The sequence below is a fragment of the Sciurus carolinensis genome, chromosome X (assembly GCF_902686445.1).
Source record: "Sciurus carolinensis chromosome X, mSciCar1.2, whole genome shotgun sequence".
NCBI classification, from domain to species: Eukaryota; Metazoa; Chordata; class Mammalia; order Rodentia; family Sciuridae; genus Sciurus; species Sciurus carolinensis.
The window spans coordinates 113,159,915-113,186,176 of record NC_062232.1 but is presented as its reverse complement, the minus strand read 5'-3'; the positions used below and the strand labels follow the sequence as shown (position 1 = coordinate 113,186,176).

At 34.7% G+C, this 26,262-nt stretch overlaps 1 protein-coding gene across 4 annotated transcripts in view; it reads right to left on the bottom strand.

The window, feature by feature from the left end:
• Positions 1-3,671: 3,671 nt before the first annotated feature.
• The window catches only part of Phf6 (PHD finger protein 6), a 48,451-nt gene continuing 25,860 nt past the window's right edge, over positions 3,672-26,262 (bottom strand). Inside the window, exons 6-11 of one of the 4 annotated variants that reach the window (XM_047537042.1) lie at positions 17,177-17,346; positions 16,877-17,020; positions 15,582-15,686; positions 12,491-12,624; positions 5,217-5,346; positions 3,672-4,885 (exon numbers count right to left, since the gene is read on the bottom strand). In XM_047537042.1, coding sequence (XP_047392998.1) covers positions 5,217-5,346; positions 12,491-12,624; positions 15,582-15,686; positions 16,877-17,020; positions 17,177-17,346 — 683 coding nt within the window. In that variant the 3' untranslated portion in view covers positions 3,672-4,885. The remainder of the gene's footprint in view (positions 4,886-5,216; positions 5,347-12,490; positions 12,625-15,581; positions 15,687-16,876; positions 17,021-17,176; positions 17,347-26,262) is intronic. The other 3 variants (XM_047537044.1, XM_047537045.1, XM_047537046.1) reach the window with 3 other exon arrangements.

Sequence of the window (26,262 nt, the reverse complement as noted above, 5' to 3'; positions counted from 1 at the left end):
ATAGTTCTGATGTTAAAAAATACTCAGAAACATCTTCCCCTTATGTACAAATCACTTTATAAAAATTCAAAGACAAAAGCTCTACATCCAGCATCCATATTATAGTACAGTCTCATCACTTTTTTTTTTGCGGTACTGGTGATTGAACTCAGGGCCTTGTAGCTTGCGAGGCAAGCACTCTACCAACTGAGCAATATCCCCAGTCCTGTCTCATCACTCTTAACACTTTCTTAAATATCTAATCTTTGTGGTCCCATTTAAATGGTTACTCCCTCAAACAGCGTTTTTGTTTTCATGTATGTCTTTTTAGTAGAATATTTTCATTCACATAGTAGGCCTTGTTAGCTCTTTGCCCTACTGCCTTTTATTTTCCCTATCTCCTCACCACTGTCATAAAAAACCCAGTCATAGGAGAGGTATGGACAAAGGCACAATCTAGAAGTTTGAGGTTCAGCTGCCTTTTGACAAGGACCTAGGTCTGATTGATTGACTTTAGCATTGCCCATATGCAGAACATGTCTCATCTCCAAATATCTTCAATAACTTTCACAGACATTGGTACTTTAAAATTTTCATCTTCTGAATATAAATCAAGAATACATTTTTGCCTTACATTCTCAATGTCCAAAACTTCATTATCTGAACAAGGCTAAGCTATATAACATTAGTTGATATACAAAGTAATACTTTGTCTCCATTATGGAAAACTCTAATACATAAATATAAGAAGGACTGTAGGGACTTTTTTTCTCTTAAAAAAATGGACTGGCCATTTGCTGGCCATAGAATTTTCCTAGGAAGTTCTGCCAGGTTTATGCTTTGGAATGACCTTGGCAATTGCTAGGGACTGCAGCTGGAAAAACAAAACAATAAACAAGTTGTCAATAGTTTCAATTAACTGAAGAAAACCGCATAATTCCCCATCTCCATATTTTTTATTATGGTAATTAAAATGTGACTTAATTATAATTTTAAATGTACATACACATGTATGTGCCAGGTGCTACTAGGTAGCATTTTCAGTAAAGCATGCCATCCTATGTTCTATGTTCTAGCGTTAATCAGAACCTATTACTTGATTTTTCCCCTCGGCCGAGTAAGAATGCAGGTTAGGAATTGTGTATGCAATGAGCATATTCCACTAATTAAAACTTTGATTTCTACCTGGACATGACCAATCTCAACACAGGTGCACTGTACCAGCAGCAAGCTGCCCATGGTTCATGGGAGTAAGTGTAAGCCTTATGAGGTAGAATTCCTTTATGATGAGGATATTAATTCTTCACCCCTGCAACCTGTTGGATAAATTGTACTTGGAGTTTTGGTGTGTTTATTTTCAAAATCATCTTCTGACTAGGTTCCAGAGGACCTATTTTAAGCAGTAAGAATCTGAATCATGTACTAGAAGAACCGAGATGTAATGCAGTTGTATTGTACTTAAAAAATTGCTGTTTCTCTCCATGAAAAAAGCTCTATATTGTGAAAGTTTGAACTGAATTTGAATTCACTTTTTTTTTCTTCCCATATTTTTCCCCCACAACTGTTTTTTGAGGTAGGTGTTCTCTCTCTCTATTTTTTTTTGGTGGTACAGAGGATTGAACCAAGGGTCTCTGAGCTACATCCCCAGCCCCTATGGCATTTCACATTGAAATAAAGCAAGACTAAAAGGAACACAATATTATAGCTGTTATCAAATAAACTTCATGATACATGTTCACAAAAAAGACATACAAATATGAAAGTCATAACTCATTTATTGAATGAATAGTATATGCAAGAATACCAATAAAAGGAAACTAATACTACAAACTACAATTTTGAAAATAAAGCCAATATAACAGGAACAAAATATACATAACATGAGAGGAATGTTTGATTTTTGACCCATGATGCATTCCTTATCTTTACAATTAACCTAAATGTCTGTCAGAACAAAACTATACCTTGGTCTAACTTTAGTGCTTTTTAAAAAAGCAACAACACTCTAGAACACTTTTTCTTTTGCTTTGAGACATTTGTGATTCACACATTTGTTCAAGTACATAGATTCTGATTCAATAGTAGAACTACAGATCTTGGTTATTCTCTTAATATCTTGAGTAGCATGTACTTCTGAGCATTTACTATCTGAAAGTCTAAAACTGTTGATCCTTGAAATAAAATTTATTTCAGTTGTGGGTTTTTAATAAATTGAGATGAAAGTAAAATTCGCCCCCCACCCGCCTCCCCCCAGGAACAAAGAGCTCTTATTAAAGTATAGAAACTCAAGTCTATCTTTCTACTCTAAAGAACATTTCTTACTAACATTTCTGGTAAGGCAATAAATGCTCCAGAATAATCTTCAATATACGCTTGCAAAGATTACACTGTTTAATATCAATAACAAAAATAAAACAAAAAAAAAGAAAGAAAAAAGGAAAGAAAGAAAAAGATGCTTCAAAATTTCAGGCTAAAATATGCATAAAAGACAGTAATGGCAGTATTTTTGGAAATGATGTAAATGTCATATACTTATCAAATAATGTCATGCTTATTAAAACTACAGTTAAGGACTTAAGAGATGTACAGTAAATACACTGCTGAGGTCCATTTACCTAAATATTAATACCACAATGGAATTACTACCCAGAAGATGATGATGCTACTTGGGAACATAAGTACTGTACAATTTTTACATTGTAAGGCACTTTTACTCAGCATGTGATGAAAACATGGATAGAGAATCAAAATATTGGAGGTTCACAACCCAAGGTGATTTTTCATGTGACTGCAATTTACATTTCAATTTCTAATGAAAGATTATTTAGCCAATCACACCACAGTGAAAAAAACAGGTAGTCAGCCACTTATCTAGCCAACCAAAAGGTAAAGTGCTATTCTGGTTGCTAGTGGCAGAGAAAGGGCTGAAGAAACCCATACAAAGTCTTACATTTTACTACATAACAAATCCATCAACTGACAGCTATAGTATTTGAAGTCCTTTATATAATTATTGACTGGCCATGATTACCCCTGGCACCTTCCATTTTTCCTAAAAAAAAAAAAATCATTACAGTAGTTGTCCAAAAATGAAGGAGCTCTGTTTCTCCATGGGTAAGTTCTATGGCACACAATGTAAAAATGATCTAGACACAGTGATTTAAAGATTTAAAAAATAATGGTTTTCAAGCCGTTGTAAGGAAATAAAGTACAGATCCTTTGGGAAAAGTCACATAGCTTGGTAAACAAACATTTAGATCTGTCCTTGCACTTCAAGTCATGATGAACTTTGAAAATTAATCACATACACATGATGGCAGATTAAGAGCAAAAAGAGAAAACATGTAGGGCAATCCACTACTAAAGCTAGTTTCCTTCTAAAAATAACAAAGATGGTTAAAATAAAGCACGCGTAGAGTCCCTTGATTTAAGTAAATGTGTAAAGACACACTTGACAAACATGATCTTAAGGGACTAGCAGTTTAAAAAATTCAGTCATTAAGCACAGTGTAATTTTCCACCTGTTACATTTTCTTAAATGCTGATCTATCAGCTGCAGAATATCTCAATGTACAATCAAGTTAGCATGTTATTTCTTATTTGAAAATCTGCTTTATTGTGGTAAGTTAACTAATAATTCAGAAATCAGAATCCCTACCCTTGGTATTGAGGTGCTATGGTAATATCAGGCAGACCACAACTAAAGGTTTTTTTTTTTTTTGGTTTTGCCATAAAGAAATATATAAATGTGCTTCAGCAGAGAAGTGGAAGAAAATATCACTAGCTAGAAATGCCAGTGTAAAAATCCTTTCTAAAAAGCTGGGTTCTTAGGCTTTCATCAACAATTGTGATGATGAATAAAAGAACACTGAGCCCTGCCAGAAAAAATGCAGGGCCCAAAAGCCTATTTAATAGATAACAAAAGCAATGACTGAAAACATTACAAATATTAAATAAAGTTTCTAAAATAGTGGTCACAAAATTAAAAATAAATACTGTTTTATGCAAAGACTGTTTTTACTCTTACAACACACGAGACCTCCTTACATACTTTGGGCCAATATGTGAAGTGTTCACACAACAGGGCACTTGGGAGGAATGGGTTTCAGACATGGTGTCTAAAGTCCTTAGCGAGTAGTAACCCCTTAAATCTGAAAGAGGTTTAATTTGCTGTTGCCAAATATTAGTTTAAACGTGAAAGGATTCAATCACTTTGCCAGAAGCTCTTTGTATGACATGGAAAGAGAAGAAGTGTATTGTCGAGAGAATTTTGGCATAAGCACTGGAGCTCATAGCTTATAATCACCAGTTGCCCGAGTCCATGCTGGTCAGTGAGAACAACGTTAACAGGAACCAAATGAAAAGCTTCAGCACACTTCTTGGAAGAGATTTTTAGCATGTGCTGTCAAAGCCAAGAGAAAAAGAAGGTTCTCTTCATTTCTAGCCTCCATTACTTGAGTGTGAAAAAAAAAATCCACAAATTACCATGTGTTGCCACCAATGGCATGTTTGCATTGTAAAGTAAAATTTGCTTATAGTTTCCCTTGAGCATGAATTCACTAAACAAACTTAAACACTCTAAACAGTAGACCTTTGTTCAGTCCAGAAATATAACTTACTTCATTTCAATGTCTGCTTTAACTGTTGACACTATACACAGGGTTAATAGTGTTTCAATTGCTTCCCAGAGACTGCAAACTACATCTACGTAATACCAACATGTCAAACTCGCCGTCTAGTGAAGGCTCATAAAACAAACAAGATGTTTTTAGGCAGTTCAATGAAGGATCTAAGAGTTGGGCAGTAAAAAGTTACAAACCCTTTTTGATTTTAGAAAACATTGAAAAAAGAATAGTAGTTATAGATGTCTTATTCATTCCCAGTTTTCTAACTCTGTCCCATGAACCTGTTTAAAAGATGATAAAAATATGTAAAATATGATGCTTGAGGGGAATACAATCAACATAATGTTATTGAGGAGTGAGAATATCTTACTAATTTGACATTATAACTACATTTATTGATAAAGTAGATAGCTTGTTTTTATGGTTACAAAATTGGCTAGTTAAAAAAAAAAACAACTATGCAAGCCTACACAATCCTCAGCATTCCAGTAACATGCTCTTAACTAAACATAATAGGATTAAAATATCTTACTGCATACCATTACTTGTGTATTTATTTATCAAGTGTGTATTGTATCCTGACAACAGATCCCATATAATTAACATTCATACCTAGTTTCCATTAAGTTGCTGCTGAGTTAGTTGTTGCTGATCAGTTTCTACTTTTCCCCGGCTTTTACTCTCTCGTTCCTCATCTTCTTCATCTCTCTCATCATTTCCACTATGATTTTTACAATACAGTCTACAACGACAAAAGACAAAAATCTCAAAATTCTTGTCATTGTCAATGAGAATACACTCATGTCATTTTTAGCAGATAAGGTTTGCGCCCATATAAAGCACAAGTTTCCTCATTCACACTTAAAAATACCCCACTATTTACAGGTCTATTTCTATCTGCAAAGTAGGAAAGTACACTGTTATTGACATAACAAATTCATCTCAAAACCTTTAATTTATGATGACAGTTATCATAAGGCAATTCCTCATTTTGACCAATGAGATTAAAAGCAAGGTGTTTGATCAGCTCAAAAATACAACTTTTGGGTATGTATATAAGGAATAATCAAATTCTATGGGTATGTTTCATATATATAAGTTGCAGTCACATTTCAAGAAATATTCTATACTTACTGATATTTTCTGCTCACATATAATAAAACAATTTTTCTCAAAATCTTCAAATGCCTTTTTATCACTGGTGTCCTAGACTGCACTAGAATACTTTCATGGATCATCCAACAATTTTCCTCCATTGATTTAGGCTATGTCTCTCTTAATCTAGGCTGATCCCTCCAACTTCTTTTTGTCTCATGACATTGACTTTTCTGACAGGATCAGACCAGACAGCTTGTCAACTTCTCCACACTGATCTATACTATTTTACTTGGTTCTCTCACCCTATATTTCATATTAAAGTGGGAATCTTAGGATTTGGTTAGCTTTAGGTTTAACTTTTGTTTTTCAGTCAAGACACTTTGGGGGTGATTCCGAATACTGCAGGAGGCATGTAATTTCAAACTGTTCCACTATTAGTGATGCTAATGTTTGATCATTTGGTTAAGGTGGTGGTGAAGGCCAGATTTCTCCACTGTAAACCCTTCAGGTGATTCTTTGGTATCATGCTGTTGCAACAACCTTTTACTTGGATATAATATGCTATGTATTTGAAATTTTTATTTATTTATTGATTGATTGATTGATTGCACTGCTGGGGATTGAACCCAGGCCCTCATGTATGCTAGGTAAACTCATCACTGAGCTACATCTCCCAACTGAAATTCATTTAAGTTTTTATTAAAAACAGTAATATGGGGCTAGGGAGATAGCTCAGTCAGTAGAGTGCTTGCCTTGTAAGCACAAGGCCCTGGGTTCGATCCCCAGCACCACCACCCCCCAAAAAAAAACAGTAATATAAGTGTTGGATAATCAGAGAAATATGGGCTGATTTGAGCTCAGTTTTAGGTGAATTACACATAACATGACAATGGAATAATGGTTAGAAAATGTTCACTGGATGCCCTCTTGTGGTCAATAATGGATAAAAGATTATATTGGAATTCACATGTCAAATAGATGGTCTAAAGTAGGTCTAATATTTAAGTACAATGAAAGCCAAGAGTGGGGTTTGAAGTACAACATTAACAAATTATTTCAATCTATTTTCTTATTTTTGAGTCTTATGACATTTTCAGTAACTTTCAAAGAGCTATAGAATTTTTACTGTTCAAATAATGCACATTGGAATCTACCTCATTTATTTTTTAATCACAAGTTCAAATGTCAAGAATAAGATTCCTTATACAGTGCCCCTATGAAGCACCTTGCCTAAAATATAACCTGACTCAAATTAAACCTATAACTTATAATTTACACAAAATATGTAGGGAAAGGTTGGAGAAACAAGTTAAAGACAACATGAAATAGCAAGCAGACATCTAGAATGTGGGACTTTGGCAGGATAACTTATTGGGGTTCTTCAAGGAGATGGAGAAAAGTGGGAGTGGGTAGGGACTGCTCCATTTTAAGACAGATTTAGCAGACAGGTCAAATGCAGTGAATGGACCTTAAATGTATCCAAGAGTTGAACAAATCAAATCTAAAAAGACATTTGCAAGACAAGTGGGGAAATGTGAAGATGGACTAGGTATGAGATGATACTAATAACGAGTTGTTCATTTTATAATATGTGATACTGGAATACTGATTGTGTAAGAAATACCCATATTTTTAAGAAACGCATACTAAAGTATGTAGAGATCAGAATAAGAGAGCTGGTATTCTGCTTTAACATATTTTAGGAAAAAAACAATAGAAGAAACTGTGGTAATAACTTGATAATAACTGCTGATAGGAAAAGTTGTCATACTTTTCTATTTCTGTGTACATTTGAAAAATCTGTTTTTTTTTATTTTTTTAAAATTTTTTTGTTGTAATATGGACAGAATGCCTTTATTTTACTTGTTTATTTATTTATTTATTTTTATTTTTTATTTTTTGGTGCTGGGGATCGAACCCAGGGCCTTGTGCTTGCAAGGCAAGCACTCTGCCGACTGAGCTATCTCCCCAGCCCCTTACTTGTTTATTTATATGTGGTGCTGAGGATTGAACCCAGTGCCTCACACATGCTAGGCAAGCACTCTGCCACTGAGTTATAGCCCCAGCCCTGAAAAATCTTTTCAATAGAAAGTTTCATATAAAAGAACAAGTCCTTTGTTGTCAGAAAATTTTTAATCTTTTTTATGGAATTATTTTATATTTGTAGAGTATTGTCCATAGTCCCTTAAGTGTCCTTTACCAGTCTAGGCACCAGGGTAACAGGTGTCAACTGGTCAAACCAGAACCCTGCTGTCACAGAACTTACTTTTTTTATGGTGAGAGACTGACACTTTAAAAAATTTATATTAAATCATTTTAAAGACAAGACAACAAATATACTTCTCCTTTGCCTTTTTAATATGAATATATTGTCAGAATCCAGAAAGGGCTGGTAAAGGAAGGAAAGCCATATTTAAAAGTTAAGGAAGCCATTTATTCAGAAATATCCCTCTGCATTTCTTCCTATTTTCCCATTCCTTTCTCCCCAAACTACTTGCATATAGATTCTCATTTGAACTCAAGTCTCTGTCTGCAACCCATATTCAAGCAGATTTAAGAAATGCATTTTAATGTGAAAAATTCAAATCACCATGGATCTTTGTGCAAATACTTTCACTTAGAAATGGTCACTGAGACATAGTTTTCTAATAATTAAAAAGCTTTTAAAAAACCCTAAATGTCTAAAAAGGGAACCAATGAAACAAAATGATATACCCACACAATGGAATACTACACAACCATTAAAATACATATAAAACTCTTTAATGTCACAGTATATATAAGAATCTTGTTTTTTGGGCTGGGGATATAGCTCAGTTGGTAGAGTGCTTGCCTTGCAAGCACAAGGCCCCGGGTTCAATCCCTAGCACTCCAAAAAAATAAAAAAAAATTAAAAAAGAATCTTGTTTTTATAAATATGCACGTTTACACAATGACAGAAACTTCTAGAAGAAAATATTCCAAAAAATTTAAAATTGTTGTTTCTGGGTGGCAGAATTAAAGTTGATATTAATTCTGTTTTTCTTACCCAGTTTTCCATTTTTTAAAAAATGAAAATGGGTAATTATAATAAAAATAGCTTAATAAGGTCAAAATGTAAATGTAGTAATTTTTCATATATCGGATTTTAGATGTTTAAAATGGGCTTGTTCTTTTAAAATGTTAATGGCTGCAGGGCACAGTGGCACATGCTGATAATCCCAGCAGTTCACGAGGCTGAGGCAGGGGGATTTCAAGTTCAAAGCCAGCCTCAGCAACTTAGTAAGACCCTGTCTCAAAATAAAAAGAGGGCTGGGGATATAGCTCAGTTGGTAGAGTGCTTGCCTTGCAAGCACAAGGCCCTGGGTTCGATCCCTGGCACCACAAAAAAAAAATAAAAAAATAAAAATAAAAAATGAATAGGACAGGGGATGTGGCTCAGTGATTAAGTACCCCTGGGTTCAATCCTAGGTACCCAAAAATAAAAAAATATTAATGTCTACTTAATAGTGCACAGTTCATCATACACCACAGAATCAGACAGTGGAAAATGTAAAACCAGCCTCTTCTCCTCTATCTCTTTGCAATTAATGGTAGATAGTAACCATTAATTTTGCTGAATGTGTTCTAGAAATCTTCCTGTACATACAAAAATATATACACACATATGTGGAAGGACGTTCCAAGGATGAATAATAAGCAGAAAGACGATAGGTAACCTGGATCACTGATGAGACTGACAAACTGCTCCCAACATCTAGACTTCTTTCCTCTGCCCACCTAAGAAACAACTACCTTGTTGAAGCTGATATTTTTTTCCCGTTATATAATGTAAACCTAATGATTAAAAGTAGAAAATTTTAAGACACTTCTTCTAAATAAAACTGTCAAACATTTTGGATTTGGTTAAAATTAGATTACATGCCTTGATTAATTTGGTGAAAATAGGTATCTTTCAATGCTGTTCTATGAAGGAGCATAATATATTTTACCATTTATCTGAGTCCTTTGTAAAATGCATTTTTTTTTAAAGCTGGAAAAGTTAAGCTGGGACACATCTGTGATCTCAGCTACTCAGGCAGTGGAGGTAGGAGAATGGCAAGTTCCAGGCCACACTGGCCAACTTAGGAAGACCCTGTTTCAAAAGCTCAGTGATACAGTGCCTGCTTAGCATGCATGAGGTCCTGGGTTCAAGTCCCAAAAGAGGGAAAAGATACACCTTTAATTTGTGTCTACGGGTGATGAACATAATCCTTTGCATTTTCTAACTGGAATTGCTTTTAAAAGTCATTTCATATCATGCATTATTGAGCTCATTAATTTTAATAACTTCAGAATTAATTCCTTTGGATTTTCTTGGTATACATGAATAATTGATACTGATCATTTTACTTATTATACATTTTTCTTTCTTTTTTTGCAGTGCTAGAGACCAAACCCAGGGCCTCTTGAATGCTAAGCAAGCACTCTGTCACTGAGCTACACCTCCAGCCCCTCTTTCTTTTCTTGTTACATTAGCTTAATCCATGAGAAGAAAGTTGAATGTAATGGTGGTTAAGTAATTCCCTTGTCTCCTCCTAATCTGAATAAAAGTGCATTTAGTCTAACGGTTTTGTTAGAGATGAAGATAAGAATCACCCACAAAGGGCTGGGTTGTGACTCAGTGGTAAAGCACTTGCCTAGCATGTATGAGGCACTGGGTTTGATTCTCAGCACCACATACAAATAAATAAATTCAAGTCCATCGACAACTAGGAAAAATATTTTTTTAAAAAAGAATCACCTGGAAAGTTACCAAAATACAGGGTTTGTGCCTTAACACAGACCTAATGAACTTCAATCTCTGTGGGGTGGGGCCCAAGCATGGATGTTTTCAAAGAGAGCTCCATCCATCCCAGGCAATTCTGAGGATCACCCTTGCTCCTTATTTTAATTCTAAATTATTTAGGTTTTTTCCCTAATCACCCTATTAAGATTCATAGTTTGCCAAGAGCACTCTTTTCATGATACTTTTTTTTTCATACTTTAAAATTCATAAATTGGGCTGGGCATGGTGTTACATGCCTGTAATCCCAGCAGCTCGGGAGGCTGAGGTAGGAAGAGTGCAAATTCAAAGCCAGCCTCAGTAACTTAGTAAAGTCCTAAGCTACGCAGTGAGACCCTGTCTCTAAATAAAATATTTTAAAAAGACTGGGGATGTGGTTCAGTGGTTAAGCGCCCCTGGGTTTGATCCCCAGTACCAAAAAAGATTCATAAGTTGATACTGAATGTTATCAAATGTCTTTTCACCATCTATTGGGAAGGTCCAGGATTTTTCTTACCCTTAGTTATAATAGATCACATTGACATATATCCTAATTTTGCACATCTTTAAATTTGTAGATAAAGCTGCACTTGATTTACTAGTATTTTATTTAGATTTTTGTATATATATTTATAAAAAATTAAGTTTGGTCTACAGTTTGTTCTTTAATGTATCTTTGTCAGGTCAGGTCTGGTATCACAGTTAAGCATGCTTTACAAAATGAGCCAATCTCTTGCTATGTGTTAGGTCTTTTCAAATAACACTAAAAGTATCTGTTTCTTAAAGGCTTGATAGAACTCCTTTGAAAATATTCATGCCTTTATTAAACAAAATTTGGTCAATTTTATAATACAGCATTAGTACCTTATGGAGGCACCCAAAATGACCTGATGACTGCTTACTGCTTTTTACACATAATACCAGACCCTGAAGTTATTGGTTTATTGCATACTAGGCATGTGAGAATACAGAAGTGTTTTACAACTCTCAAAGGCAAATCAAAGGCTGGGGATATAGCTCAGTTGGTAGAGTGCTTGCCTTGCAAACATAAGGCCCTGGGCTCAATCCCCAGCACCGCGGAAAAAAAAAAAAAGGCAAATCAAAAGTTCAGGTATCCCTACCAAATTATTCTATTTGATTAATCAAATGGAATCATTATAGATACCACTAGCCCAAGGAAACACAGTGGAAGACTCATAAACAAGTTAGTGATATTGCAATCTCAAATCTCCAAATCCTACTTTTCTTCCCTAGCTGTGCTGGGGACTGAACCCAGGGTCTTGTACATGCTATACCACTGAGCTCCATCCCAGCACCCACTCATTCATCATCTTTTCAAGATAATCTTTTGGCTTCTATCTTCAATTACATCCTAGTCTAAGTTATCAACAATATCACCTGGATCATCAGCAATAGCTTTGTAACTCATCTCCCCATCTCTCCTTTGGCTTCTTTCCCACCCAAAAGTCTTGCACGCTTACTTTTCCCTCTGCCTAGAACACCATCCCTGTGTTCACCTTTATCCTTCATATCTCAGCTCAAGTGCTGTTTCCTTCAGACAATTCTTAAACACTCCCTACTTCAGACGATGTGAGCTCTCCTGTCTTATATGTTCTCATAGCACTCTGTAACTTTAGAGTGCTTACACAGTTTGTAATTGTGTACTTATTGTCTGATCATGTAATTAATAGGGTTCTTCCAATAGACTGTAAGCTTTATGAGGACATGGTCTGTGTCTGTCTTGATCACTAGTGTATGCCCAGCTCCCAGCACAATGCTTGGCACAGAGTAAGCATAATACTAGATGAATGAATGAATGCTAAACTAGGGATATATGGTCACAGGAAAAGGTCAGTTGCAATTCTCATTCCTTATATAATATGCTCAATATTCTATCCTTGACTAAATGCCACCAAAATCAGAGATAGAGGTAACTAGTATCATCTACTTAAGTGCAGTTACTTACTGACATGTTTAGGAAAATGGACAAACATTGCTTTCTTACTTGTAAATTCCTCGTGACATATTTTCAATGTATTTAGCTTTGTCTTGTACTCCACAGTGGTAATGGTAGGTCTTAACACAGGCTTTTATTTCACATCCAATAGTAGCACCGGGCTGACTACAAAGTGTACATTTCTGTTTCAAGAAAGAGAAAGAATGATCATCAGAATTTGAAAGTGTAGGCAATTTTATTTATTCTATTTTAGTCATATTTCAGTCAAATATTCCAGTTTACAAAGAAAATAGTAGCAATATTCTATTGAAGAAGAGAGCACATTGTACTTATTACACAATACATAATTAAAACAATGCTGTGGCCAGGTGCAATGGTGCACACCTGTAGTCCCAGCTACTCAAGAAGCTGAGGTGGGAGGATCACTTGTGCTCAGGAGACCCTGTCTCAAAACAAACAAAAAAACCAAAGAATAATACTGCTGCAACTTAAACCTTCTAATTAAGTCATCCCCTGATAGTTCCATTATTTAACAATTAAAAACTGCCTGCTTGTCAGAAAAACTACTAACCATGGTCTTTTGACACTCCTTGATATTGCCAAACACAAAAGAATAATACGGTATATTTCAGTGGCCTGACTTCTTTTCCTCCTTGAGATCAGACCCATTCCTATTACAACTGGGAGAAAGAATGAGGAAACAGGAAAGCAATCCTTTCAGAGATCACCACCAAGTAGACAAAAGGGCAGAGGGAAATTAAAGGGGCTGAAATCTTTCCAAAACTCCTTACCTAGATCAACCTCACCTAAAGAATGTTCTGAGATAAAGTGCTTCTTGCAAAAGAACTTTCATACTCAAATAAGTTTGAGAAACAGAGGGTTAAACAGATTGCTTTATTGCAGAACTTCTCATAGTGTTTTCTCCAGGAATGGGTATATAGTAGATGGTTTTCAAATTTACTGAACTCTAGATGCCGTTTTAGTTTCAGAGCAGTGAGGAGGAGCACCAGGGGGAAATGCTAGGATAGCATCTCCCCTACCTTTCAACAGTGCAGGAGTAAACAATAAGTTGATCAAGAGAATTGAACTGTTGTCCTACTCACTTATTTGGATTTTTTATGACACAACATTGCTGCATGATAGGATAAAGTGATTTTCTCTTATTTCTTTTTAGGTACTGTGAGTTCTCTTTATTACTAAACTGAACTGGATCTAAATGGAACAGATAACAACAGTTTTCACACCTCAAAAGAAACTCCACAAAGAAAGGGTCAATTCTAATGGAGTAAGACAAAGATGATAAATGTCTGAAACCATTACACAAAAGTCTAAAGGGGACCTTCACAGTAGAGGGATCAGACTCACCACCTGAATCTAAGGGTCATTCATTATGACCTGTCTGATATGATAGGATACGGATGATATAGTCCTACCTTTGAAGTATTCTCACCCCCCAAAAAAAGTTGAAACTGAATCTAATCAAGCCTTCAGATGCATCTCCTACTTTAAATGGAAATATGGAGGATAGAGACAAATATTATCATGAAAAGGCAAACACATAAAATATTAGGACAGTCTAAGGGACAATTAATTCATTTTCTTCAAGCCAATAGCATACAAGAAAACCCCAAAACAACAGTGAGAGGGAGGAGAGATTGCTGTATATTATGTAAAGGATATATAAGAACCAAGCGTAGAGCTGGGCATGGCGGTACACACCACCCTGCAACTCATAAGGCTGAGGCAGGAGGATCACAAGTTCAAGGCCAGCCTCCACAACTTAGTGAGACCCTGTCTCAAAATAAAAAATAAAAAAGGGCAGGGATATAATGCTCAGTGATAGAGCAACCCTGGGTTTAATCCCTAGTATCGCAGAAATAACAACAACAAAACAAGAAGAAGAAAACGTAATGCACGGACTTCCTTTGGAACCCAGTTCACATAAATCAACATTACAGAGAGTTTGGAGACAGGTGGGCAAATATAAATATGAAGTGGGTATTAAGTAACACCAAAGAATTAATTGTTAGTTTATAAGATGTAACGACATTGTTGTTAAGAAACTGTATAAATTAAGAGATTTATACTGCACTAGGTAGAGGTGAAATGATATGTGTTCTGATTTAAAATACTTCAAGCAACAAGAATTAAAGGCCCAGATGAAATGAGTACAGCAAATCCTTGATAACTGATGAATCAAGGTAATGGATGTTACTAGTCTTTCTAATTTTGATGTCTGAAAATTTTTCAAAACAAAAAATTGTCATTAATTCATTTTTGGAGATAACTGCCGTCTTAAAAGACCTCGTGTTCCACTGACATTCCACTTTCCAAAGTTTTAAAGGAATAAGTGATCAATAAAGATGCCAATATTTCTCAAAGTTCCTTATTAGTAATTCAGTAGGTTTAAAAACAGACTAGCCAGGCACAGTGGCACGCGCCTGTAATCCTAGTGGCACAGGAAGCTGAGGCAGGAGGATCTCGAGTTCAAAAGTCAGCCTCAGCAACTTAGTGAGGTCCTAAAGCAACTTAGTGAGACCTTGTCTCTAAATAAAATATAAAAAAGGGCTGGGGATGTGGCTCAGTGGTAAAGTGCTCCTGGGTTTAATCTCTGGTACCAAAAAACCGTTAAGACTAAAGCATACTTTTATAAAGGAAACTTTAAAGTTATCACAAACCTTTTAAGAGACATAACTGTTTATATGTACATTAAAGAAGGCCCTAAAAATCCTTTCATTAAAAAGAAAAGAAAAAGTTATTAACAACACAGGTAGGTTTTCAATGCTATATCAGGCTTATGGAATTTTTCATTAAGCAAGATTATACAATATAACATCTTAAACTTAATAAAGTTGTCACATTCATATCTTCATTTATTTTATTAAGGAAGAACTGAATACCCTGAAATGTAAACCTACTCCATGTAATCTTTGAAAAAATGAAGTTACATAGAAAGAGTAAGTTTCAGTAACATCAGCATCCTTTATTGTGTTACAAATAAAGTCAATATATACTGTGCTTTAACATATGAACTACTTTATATTAAATTTCTTGATGACTGGATAAATTTGAGGTGTGTTCTTAATTTAAAGCAGAGTCAAGAGTAATGTTGCATAACACAAATATAAAAATCACAGACCATTCTTTTTCCTCGCTTAATCTCCTGAAGTACAGTTTTAATATCAAAATCTCCAAATTCTGCTCTCGATGTTGTTGTGAGCTGGACTGTGCCAGAAGAAAACAACTAGAGAAGAAAAACGCAGGAACATTACCATTCAGAGTTTTTGTGACAAAGAAATTAGGTAGTAATAAATGTATTGCATTAATTTCCCAGAGAAAAAATTATTTTTCCATAATAATCAAATATCAACAAATATTTTAATATATTCATATATTTGATTAAAACACAATGCAAGGGTTGGGGATATAGCTTAGTTCATAGAGTGCTTGCCTATCAAGCACAAGGCCCTGCTGGGTTCAATCCCCAGCACTGCAAAAAAAAAAAAAAAAAAAAAACAACCCAAAATAAAGACATTGAAAAAAAAACCCTAAGACCCTAAGAGTGCCACTATGGAGCCAAGATTAAATACCCTGCTTCAAACAATGAAGATGTCAACAATATCACCCTGTCATCTCAACCTTTTTACGTTTTCACAGTTTTTTTTTTTCATGGACCAGTGATGCCTTATTTAGCAATGGAGGGTCACATCTTTGGTGGGGGATGGCCCATTTCCACAGTTTTAATAGTTTAAATTGATAAATTTTTATCAGTACAGATCCAATCACCAGGTTTTTTTTGTTATTGTTTTAAAACAGACATGTGTGGGATCTATTCCACAGGGGTCCAAGGTACACTTATTTGGAAAATGCTCTCCAGGTAAATCTGATATGCACTCTAGTCAAGAACTTCTGATATAAATAATATAATTTTTTAAAAAACTAATCATATAATGGGATGAATAATTCAACACAATCTAACTCACATTTGGGTGCACTAAAAGTCAGGCCTGGATCTAAGCACGTAAAGATAAAGACTTGTCCTCATCTTATTTTTATCTTCTAGACATTTCAAAGTTTATTAGGGAAGATAGGCTCATAAATAAATAGTTGCAATATAGTGTGTTAAGTATAACAGCAGTATTTATTAGGCTATAGTAAAGAACATGTTAATACAGGCGAAATTCTTATAGTTGTGAAATAATAATGGATTATCTTGCAATATAACTATAATTAGCATACTTCAACTCCTATTAAAACATAAAAACTACTTTTTAAAAATCTAAAGTTCATTAAGATTTGAGATTATAAGATATTACTATTCATAACTCTAAAACATAAATCTTGGGGGGAAAATATGCCGCATTTGGTTATTAGCTAAATTATTTTCACAAAAGCTTGGGCTTAAATTAGGCACTTAAAAAGAACCCCGCTTACCATGCACTTATAATGTGCAGCTGCCTTCTTGGCATTAAATATATGCAGTTTTCCTCTTGCTTCATTTTCTTCCTCCCCTACATGACAAAATCCACATTTAGGCCTGGTGTCACTAGGGCTGCTTCTGTGTGGAGACCTATCTCTCTGCAAATGTAAAAGAAAAAAAAAACCACTTAAGAAATGCTATCAGTATTTCAAGATTATTTAACATTTCAACTGATAAACCTTACCTATTTAAAAAGTTTAAATGAAATATTCATGGTGCAACATAAAGTAAAAATCCAACAAGTTTTCACTTACATAGGAACTACTTTCCATTTCATCTGTTCCATGGGAAGATGTGGACCTTGTATCTTCTGACAGCCCTTTAAAATTAGTTTTTCTTGGTCTTCCTTTGCGACTTTTCTTTTTACTTTTTGGGGATGAAGGCTCCAGTTCATGTTCATTAAAACTTTCTTCTAAATCAGCTGCTGAAAAATGAACAAAAGCTTTATATGGTCTGTCTTAAAATGAGCATAATTTGAAGGTCCTTAGGACACAAACTTTTCCTTAGACTAAAACTGTATCCAGAAATAAGGAGAAATGATTTATGCTATATTCAATATAGTAACCTACTGTTTCAGATAAATTCAACAAAAGAATCAAACACAAAATATAGTTTTATGATAATCACTATAACCTTATTTATTTCCTTTCAATCTGTAATCCTGCAAAAATGAGTTTTGTGATATTTATTGTATGGCTTTTAAATACTTTTAAGTTCATTTTAACAAAATTAAATTAAAAATTCCATTTCTTAGGTACACTGACTTCATTTGAAGAGCTTATCAGCTATATGTATCTAGTTGCCACAGTATTAGAGTGCACAGGTTTGGACTGTTTCTGTCACTACAGAAAAGTTCTACTGAATAGCACTGTTCTAGCTTTTCAACCATTATGAAACCAAAAGAACAAATTCAGCAAAGAAGTTCTCTATAATTGAACTAACAGATCAAGTAATTAAGTGAATATTAAGTACAAAAGAAATTTCTGACTAGCTATGTTGCAAGTTAATTGTGTATACTTTAATGGATTCAGCAAAACTTATGTAGAAATTTTAGAACTGCACTGCCCAGCAATTTGAAAAGAATTTCTACCACTAATAGAAGATGTTTCTCTTTCAGTTATTCACTATAAATATTTTATTAAGGACCTTCTGTATATAAAATAATGCATTTAGTGTTCGAGAAGATATAAAAACCAAATGTTAATTTATCTTAAGATCAAACTATATGTTTCAAGCAGCCTTCTAATTCCTGTATTGAATCTTCCTTTACCATGTTACTGGTTATTATTCTACAGACTAATTTCTCAATGACAAAGCACAACTGCTCCTACTCTCAGATGATGTCTTTCTAATACCTTAAAGGATTTTTGGTTTTCAGAAATAAAAGCACATTTATTTTAAGAAGAGGGCAATTCAATTATTATGCTTGAATATATATAAGCTCAGGAAAACTATAAGTATAAAATAATCAATAAAAATACATATGAATACAAATTGACATAACTGTGATTGGATTGGAAGGAGTAAAAGGGAAGAGGTACAAGTTAATAGGGAACAAATTCATGCAAATAACTTCCTGTGAAGACATAAAAGTCCATTTAAAATGTTTTCTGACCTTAACACTATATCAAATATCACATCAGAGCATATTGCCTACTTTATATATTCAAACTAACAATTTATAAGATATGGAATTTCATTAAAGCTGCTAGAATTACTTGTACTTGCCAAAAATTAAAATTCTTAAAATGAAAAATCATAACCAAATGTTCCAATCATAGATATATTTGTGTGTGTGTATATAAAACATTTGTCATGTGCATACATATATATACATACAACATATTCAGTTGTCTATAATGAAAATGAATATTACTAATATCATAATACTATATTATTAAACATCTACAAAGAAACTATTTAAGAAGTGATTCTTTTATCAGCCCAATATGACTAGTTTTCCAAATCCCGTATTTGTCTTAAATATGGAATATTCAGCAAAAAATTTAGGGAACTTTCTAACAGCAATATTAAAATCACAAAGGATTTATAGACGTAACTACATTAGGCTTTCAAATCTCTGGGGAGTAAAAAGAAGTGGTAAGTTAAAAGGCAAAGTTGGAAAAATATCTCCTGTATCTTTGACAAAGGATTAGCATCCTTATGATACAATCAGCTCATATGATTAAGACCCCAATGGAAAAAATGGATCAAGGAGCTGATGAAAAAATTCATAGAACATAGGAAGTTAATAAACATACTTTAAACATATTTATCTTCTCTAGAATCAAAGTACAAATTAAGTGACATATCATTTTCATCTATCAACACAGCAGACTTCAAATAGTTATAAAAATTAAAATGAACCAAAAATGTGTTTGAAATAAAAATATGAAAGTTCCCTTTAAATGGAGAGAATAGACCATGCTTCTGGATGAACAGGGTCAACATTAGAAAATCAGTTCTGGCTAAGCTAATTTAATGAAATTCCAATAAAATAGATCTTAAAGTTGATTTCTGTGATTTTTCTGGAAAAGTAAATAGACAAGAATACAGAAGGATATCCTTAAAAAGAAGATCTAAAAATATACTATAAAGCAACAGCACTTGAAAATACCAGTACGAGAACAGACATATATCAGTGAGAGAGAACAGAAAGTTTCAAAACAGGTCAGTATGCATAGTGAGAATGAGAATATGTTAAGAGTGGTGTCATTTCAGATGAGTGGGGAAAAACATGATAAAAAAAACTGCCTACCCATTTTTTTAAAAATGAGATTCCTTTCCTTATACAATATAAAAAATTACAAATGTATTAAAATATAATCATAAAATAAACTACAAATGTGAATAGAAGAAAACAGAATTTTTTTTTTCCTATGAGGGGCCAGGGATTCGAACGGCGGCCCTTGCGCATGCTAGGCAAGTGCTCTCCTAAGTAAGCTATTTTTTCAGCTCAAGAATTCTTGTTTATAAACTTGAGCTTGGGACACCTTAGAAGCCATAAAGGAAAAGATTGAGAGATGTGACTAAAAATTAACAACTTTTGTATAGCAAAAGGCACCATAAACTAAATTAAAAGACAAACTGTGCTGAGGGTGTAGCTCAGTGGTACAGTACTTGTCTAACACGCATGGGGCCCTGGGTTCCATCCCAAACATGGGAAAAAAAGACAAATAAATTGGTAAATCATTTGCATATAGTGATGGAGAATTAACACCTAGATTATAGAGTGCCTTCTATTCTATTCTATTCTATTCTATTCTATTCTATTCTATTCTATTCTATTCACAGTACTGAGGAGTCAAACACTGAGCTAAATCCCCAGTCCTTTTTCATTTTTTAATTTTGAGACAGGGTCTCACTAAAAATTGCCAAGGCAGGCCTCAAACTTGCAATCCTCCTGCCTCAACCTCCCTAATCACTGTGATTAGAGGCCAGTGCCACTACACCTGGCTATACAATTCAATTTAAACAAAAAAACAATCCCAAGAGAAAAATGCACAAAGACAGGAACAGGTCATTCACAGAAAGAATAAATAATGACTAAAAATTATGTACAAAAGTCCAACCTTAATAGTGATTACAGAAATGAAAATTAAATGAGATTATCAGGTTGACAAAAAGTACAGATTGATAATATCCAGGCAGGTATATGGCGTTAGACACTGCTAATGGGAGTATAAACTGGAAAAATGGTTTTAGAAGCAATGTAACTATACTTCTTTCAATGTTAAAAGCACAACTTTTGACCTGGTCACCCCATTTCTAGGACTATCCCACCACAGTCACTTGTATTAAGTACATAAGTATATTTGTACAAGGAAGATTGTTACAGTATTATTTATAATCATGAAAAAGTAGACAGCCTATTTTTATTAATAGAAAAATCTACAAACTATGGTTCCACTTATTCTGTGGAATATAACTATTAAAAAGAATGAGGTAGGACTGGGCACAGTGGTGCATGCCTGCAATCTCAGTGGCTAGGGAGGCTGAGGCAGGAGGACTGCAAGCTCACAGTCAGCCTTACCAACTTAGTGAGGCCCTAAGCAACTTAATGAGACCTTGTCTCAAAGTAAAATATAAAAAGAGCTGGGGATGTGGCTCAGTGATTAAGCACCCCTGGCGTCAATCCCCAGTACCAAAAAAAAAAAAAAAAAAAAAAGAAAAAAAAGAGACAGATCTGTATGCTGACAAGGAGGGAGGTCTGTAATGAATCACAGAATGAAAAGAGCAAGTTGTATAATATTATGTGCATATAACATAATGCCAATGTATTAAAAATGTGCAACTGCATGTATATGTAAGTTTGTATGTAAAAATCTCTGGGAAAATATGTATAAGCTATCATCACTAGCTACTCCTAGAGAATGTGATTTGAGGGCGAGAAGAGAGCTTTTGAAACTAATTTTAATAGTACTCTTTTATTATTTAATTTTTAAACAATAAGCACTGTGTTACTTTTCAAATTACAATAATTTTTAATACCCAATGTGGTAAGGAGGGGGAATGTTCATCCATCACTGATGAGACTATAACCCAGCACAATTTTTCTGTAAAGTGATATGGCAATGTGAGTCAGGAACCTGAAATAGTCTTCTTCCTCTGACCCAGTGATTCCAGTTGTAGGACTTTATCTTAAAAAGTAAATGAAAATTCACATGAAAATGTGAATAAAAAGGTAGTCACAACACCTCTTTTAAACTTTTTCATGGTTGCAACCTACTGCTTCTTTTGCTTTTCTCTCCACAATTCAAAATTGTTTAACTTTTTTAAACATTTAAACAAACTATTGTTTTCCTTTCATATTGCAAAAGATTTACCTGTATAAAAGAAGTCAAAATCCTCCTTCTACTTTCTACTTCCACCTGCTCTCTGCTTCCAGCTGACCCCCCTAGTCATCCTCTCTCTTTCCTTTTTTTTTTTATTTTTTTTTGGGTGCTGGGGATCAAACCCAGGACCTTGTGCTTGCAAGGCAAGCAGTCTACCAACTGAGCTATCTCCCCAGCCCCCATCCTCTCTCTTTCCTTCCCTCCCTGGGAGGCAACCACTGTTGGCAGCTCCCTTTCTCAGCCTAAGAAGTCAAGTGCCTTAGCTTGAACTTCATACCTGCAACATGAAATGTCCTTCAATCTGAGATTTACCTCAAAAGGTTCTGGAATAAACTGCATAAGTTAGTTCATGTCAAGTACTTAGAACAGTGCCTGGCACATAAGAAGCTCTCAATAAATGTTAGCTATTATTTTCTCTGAGTGCAAATGTTTTTTAAAAATATACAACAAATAGCCAGTCACCGTGGCACACACCTGTAATTCCAGCAACTTGAGAGGCTGAGGCAGGAGGATCACAAGTTGAAAGCCACCCTCAGCAATTTAGCAAGGCTTCCTAAGAAACTTAGTGAGACCCTGTCTCAAAAAATAAAAAAGGGGTCTGGGGATGTGACTCAGTGGTAAAGCACCCCGAGGTTCAATTCCCAGTACCACCCCAAACAGACATGCAATAAATGGCATCCCAAACATAGTATTCTACACCCTTCATTTTCTACTTAATGTAGCTTGATAACCTTTCATGTTAGTTTGTGCAAATTTACTTCTTTCCTTGCAAGAGCAAAGAATAATCCATTGTATTTAACCAGCCCCCATTATATGACCTGTGAGTTATTTTCATTAGTTTTGCTATTACATATGTTGTAATGAACATCTTTCTCCATTTATCTTTGTTCACTTGTACAATATCTTAACTTTCATTTGTAAAAAAATCTATACACACATGCTAGAAATACAATAAGCTTTTCAGTTCTTACTATGCCAGATGTGCTCTGCAGTTTACATGCATGAGGGTCATTCAAACCTCACAATCCTATAAAGTTCAATCAGTCATCTTCCATCCCCCCATTTTACAGATAAGAAAGTTCAGGAAGATTAAATAATTTTGGCCAAGGACACAAAGCTAGAGAGTGAAATAGATATATGTCAATGAGTAACTACAGATATACTTTTAAAATGGTAATACTCATCAAAGAACACATTTCAATATGCTCCTGAAATTAGAAAAATAACTGTTTATGAATGCTTATGTATGCATAGAATCTCTCTGGAAGGACATTGGAGAAACTGGAAGTACTGTTTGCCTATAGCAAAATAATTTGGAAACTGAATTTTAAGAGCCAGGGAGGGCAGAAGACTCCTTGAAGTATATAGTCATCTGTACAGGTGACCTTTGTTCAATGTTGATGTATTTATCTACTCAAACAAATGAATGTGACACAGCTGTAATTTCTAAAAATCCAAGTTGATAAGGTAGGTGACAAGATAAGACTGTTTCTCCTGTGTCATCCAACTTTCCCAGCCTCTTATGAGCACAGCTCTCAAATGTCTATGTGACTTTAGAATGGCCAGACCCCTTTCAGTTTCCCTTTGGTTTGCCTCTGGTATGGTGCAGAGGAGAGGCCAACTTACCAGGACACCAACTCCCTCCTCTTCCTAGTATTGTAAAGCTCTATATGTCCTTTTACTGATTTATCTTTTCCTCCTTTTTAAAAATTTTTTTGGGGCGATACCAGGGATTGAACTCAGGGGTACTCGGCCACCGAGTCATATCACCAGCCTGATTTTGTATTTTATTTAGAGAGAGGGTCTCACTGAGTTGCTTAGCACCTCACCATTGCTGAGGCTGGCTTTGAACTTGCAATCCTCCTGCCTCAGTTTCCCAAGCCACTGGGATTACAGTTTCTTTTCCTTCTTAATCAGTGTTTCCCTCATGTCCTTCCTGGTTTATGCTCCATTTCTGTCTTCTGTTCTCACATCAGTTAACAGTGTGGAGCAGAAAAGACCCCTGGACACAAAGTCTAACTGCCATATACTAGGTCTTAACTTGTTTAAGTTACTTACCATTTGCAAAGCAGTTTCCTCACATATCAGATGGGCCTAAAGCTAGTAACTTCCTCACAAAACTGCTTTAAGAAATTAAATGCAGGGCTGGGGTTGTGGCTCAGTGGTGGAGTGCTTGCCTAGCATGTGTGAAGCACTGGGTTTGAGTCTCAGCATGGCATATAAATAAATGAATAAAATAAAGGTCCATCGACAACTAAAAATATATATAAAAATAATTTTAAAAATTTACTTGCAAAAAATGTTTTTTAAACTACAAAGTTTTATTCATTTGTTACATATTACTCTTATTGTATAGTGCCTAGATACCAAGCTCTTTGCCCAAAAAAGGATTCTTTTCTAAATTCCCTAAGGTGCAGACACTCAATAAATGTTCACTGGGATTAGAAAAAAAGAACAAGGAAGGCATTAATTAATGGTTGGAGCATCACTACCTCTGCTGTAAATCTTCATGGCTACTACAAAAGGAAAACTAGTGGTCACTTGCCCTGCCTCTCCAGTGGAACTATGATATGCATTTACTCTGCATGCTCGGTTTGGCTAGTGAACTCAGCTTTCTGTTTTTTCAGGAAAGATATCAGATAAATTATGTGTCTTATGCAAATGCATTAGGTACCTACATATGCATATACAAATATGTAGCATATATCCAAAACATTATTCTTAATTAAGTATGCTAAAATGAAATATGATGTCTGAGATTTAATTCAGAATAATTCACATGGGAGGTAATGAAACAAGATTGGCCATGAGCTGAAGATTGCTAAAGCCAGGTGATGGGTACATGGGAGTTTGTTATGCTGCTCTCTCTACTTTCATGTACTTTGAAATTTCCTATAATGCAAGTCTGTAATGTACTAAATGAAAATGAACATATATAATGCCTAATAGTACTTTGCACATGGGTGGTCAATAAATCTGGTGAATACAAAAGAATATGGAGTGAGTTAGTTCTATGTGGTACAAAGATCATAATATGAACATGTTACTAAGATTTTCCAAGTTAAATCAGAAATACAATTTAAATTCTACTGTCTTTCAAGGAAGAACATATGAAAAGATGAGTGGTAATAAAAGTAGGCAGTTTTAAAGGAATAATAATGACAACGAAGATACAGAACATAGTATCTGGCACTATTAGGTGCTAGGAACACTGCTAAAAGCTTTATGAGATAGGTGGGGTTTGTTTTTACAGTGCTGGGGATTGAAATCTACCACTGATCTATATCCCCAGTCCTGTTTTTTTAATCTTCATTTTACAGATATAATATCTAAGGCTCTCTTTGAGAAACATCAATTAATGTGCCCAGGATCAAGTGACTAGGAAAAACAGAGCTAAAATTCAAATATAGATCTGATTTAAAAGCCCACACTGTTAATCAGTATGATACGTCTTCCCAGTACTTCATAAACATATTCAATGGTACTAAAGATTTTTTAAAATATTTTTATTTTTAACTGACACACAGTAATGACCCATATTTATGTAGCCCAGCGTGACATTTTAATACCTGTATTAAATTTTCCCTAAGTTTCCATTTAATAAAAGTACTAGGCACTAGAAATTACGGTGCATTCTAGAGAAAAAAGAAAAAAGAAAACACTAAGTGAATACTACAGCAGGCAAAGATTTCAAATTTATATAAATTATAACACTATTACAACTTAATTCTGATTTAACTACAGTGACCTATTTCCTGAAACATACATGTAGTTACAGGATTTAACAGGCAATCTCTAATATAAAGTTGCAGACCTGTCCGTCAGGAAATACACAAGTCCCTGAATAAAATCAAGACCACAGCCTCCAAGGTTAGACACCAAAGATTCCTTCACCCTGTCTCAGAAAGCATGGGGTTTTATGGTCATTGTAATTCTAGCACTTATTACTACTGTATCTTTTAATTTCGGACTTAATACCTTTCAGATTCCACAAATGTTAACATTTTACTACATCTGTTGTATCATTCATTCTCTATATACATATACCCTTTTTTATGAAAGCTTTAAAATACAGACATGATGCCCAATTTATCTCTAAATAGTTCCATGCACCACCACTTTATTGAGTGAATGACTGACTGATTATGGCACTTGGGATTGAAAATAGGGCCTCAGGCATGCCAGGCAAGTGCTCTATCACTGGGCTACATTCTGGCCCTTTTTATTTTGAGATAGGCTCTTACTAAGCTGCTTAGCCTGGTCTTGAACTTGTGATCTTCCTACCTTGGTCTCCCAGATTGCCAAGATTACAGGGATGCACCACTGTGCTAGCCAGTCATATGTCTGTCATTTAATTGTCTTTTTCCAAGCCCCCATAACGGAAATTATGTTTGGTTAATTCATCTTGTTTTACTAATGCCTGATGTAAGAGAAGAAATGTCACTCAAAAATAAGTGACGGGCTGGGGAGATAGCTCAGTTGGTAGAGTGCTTGCCTTGCAAGCA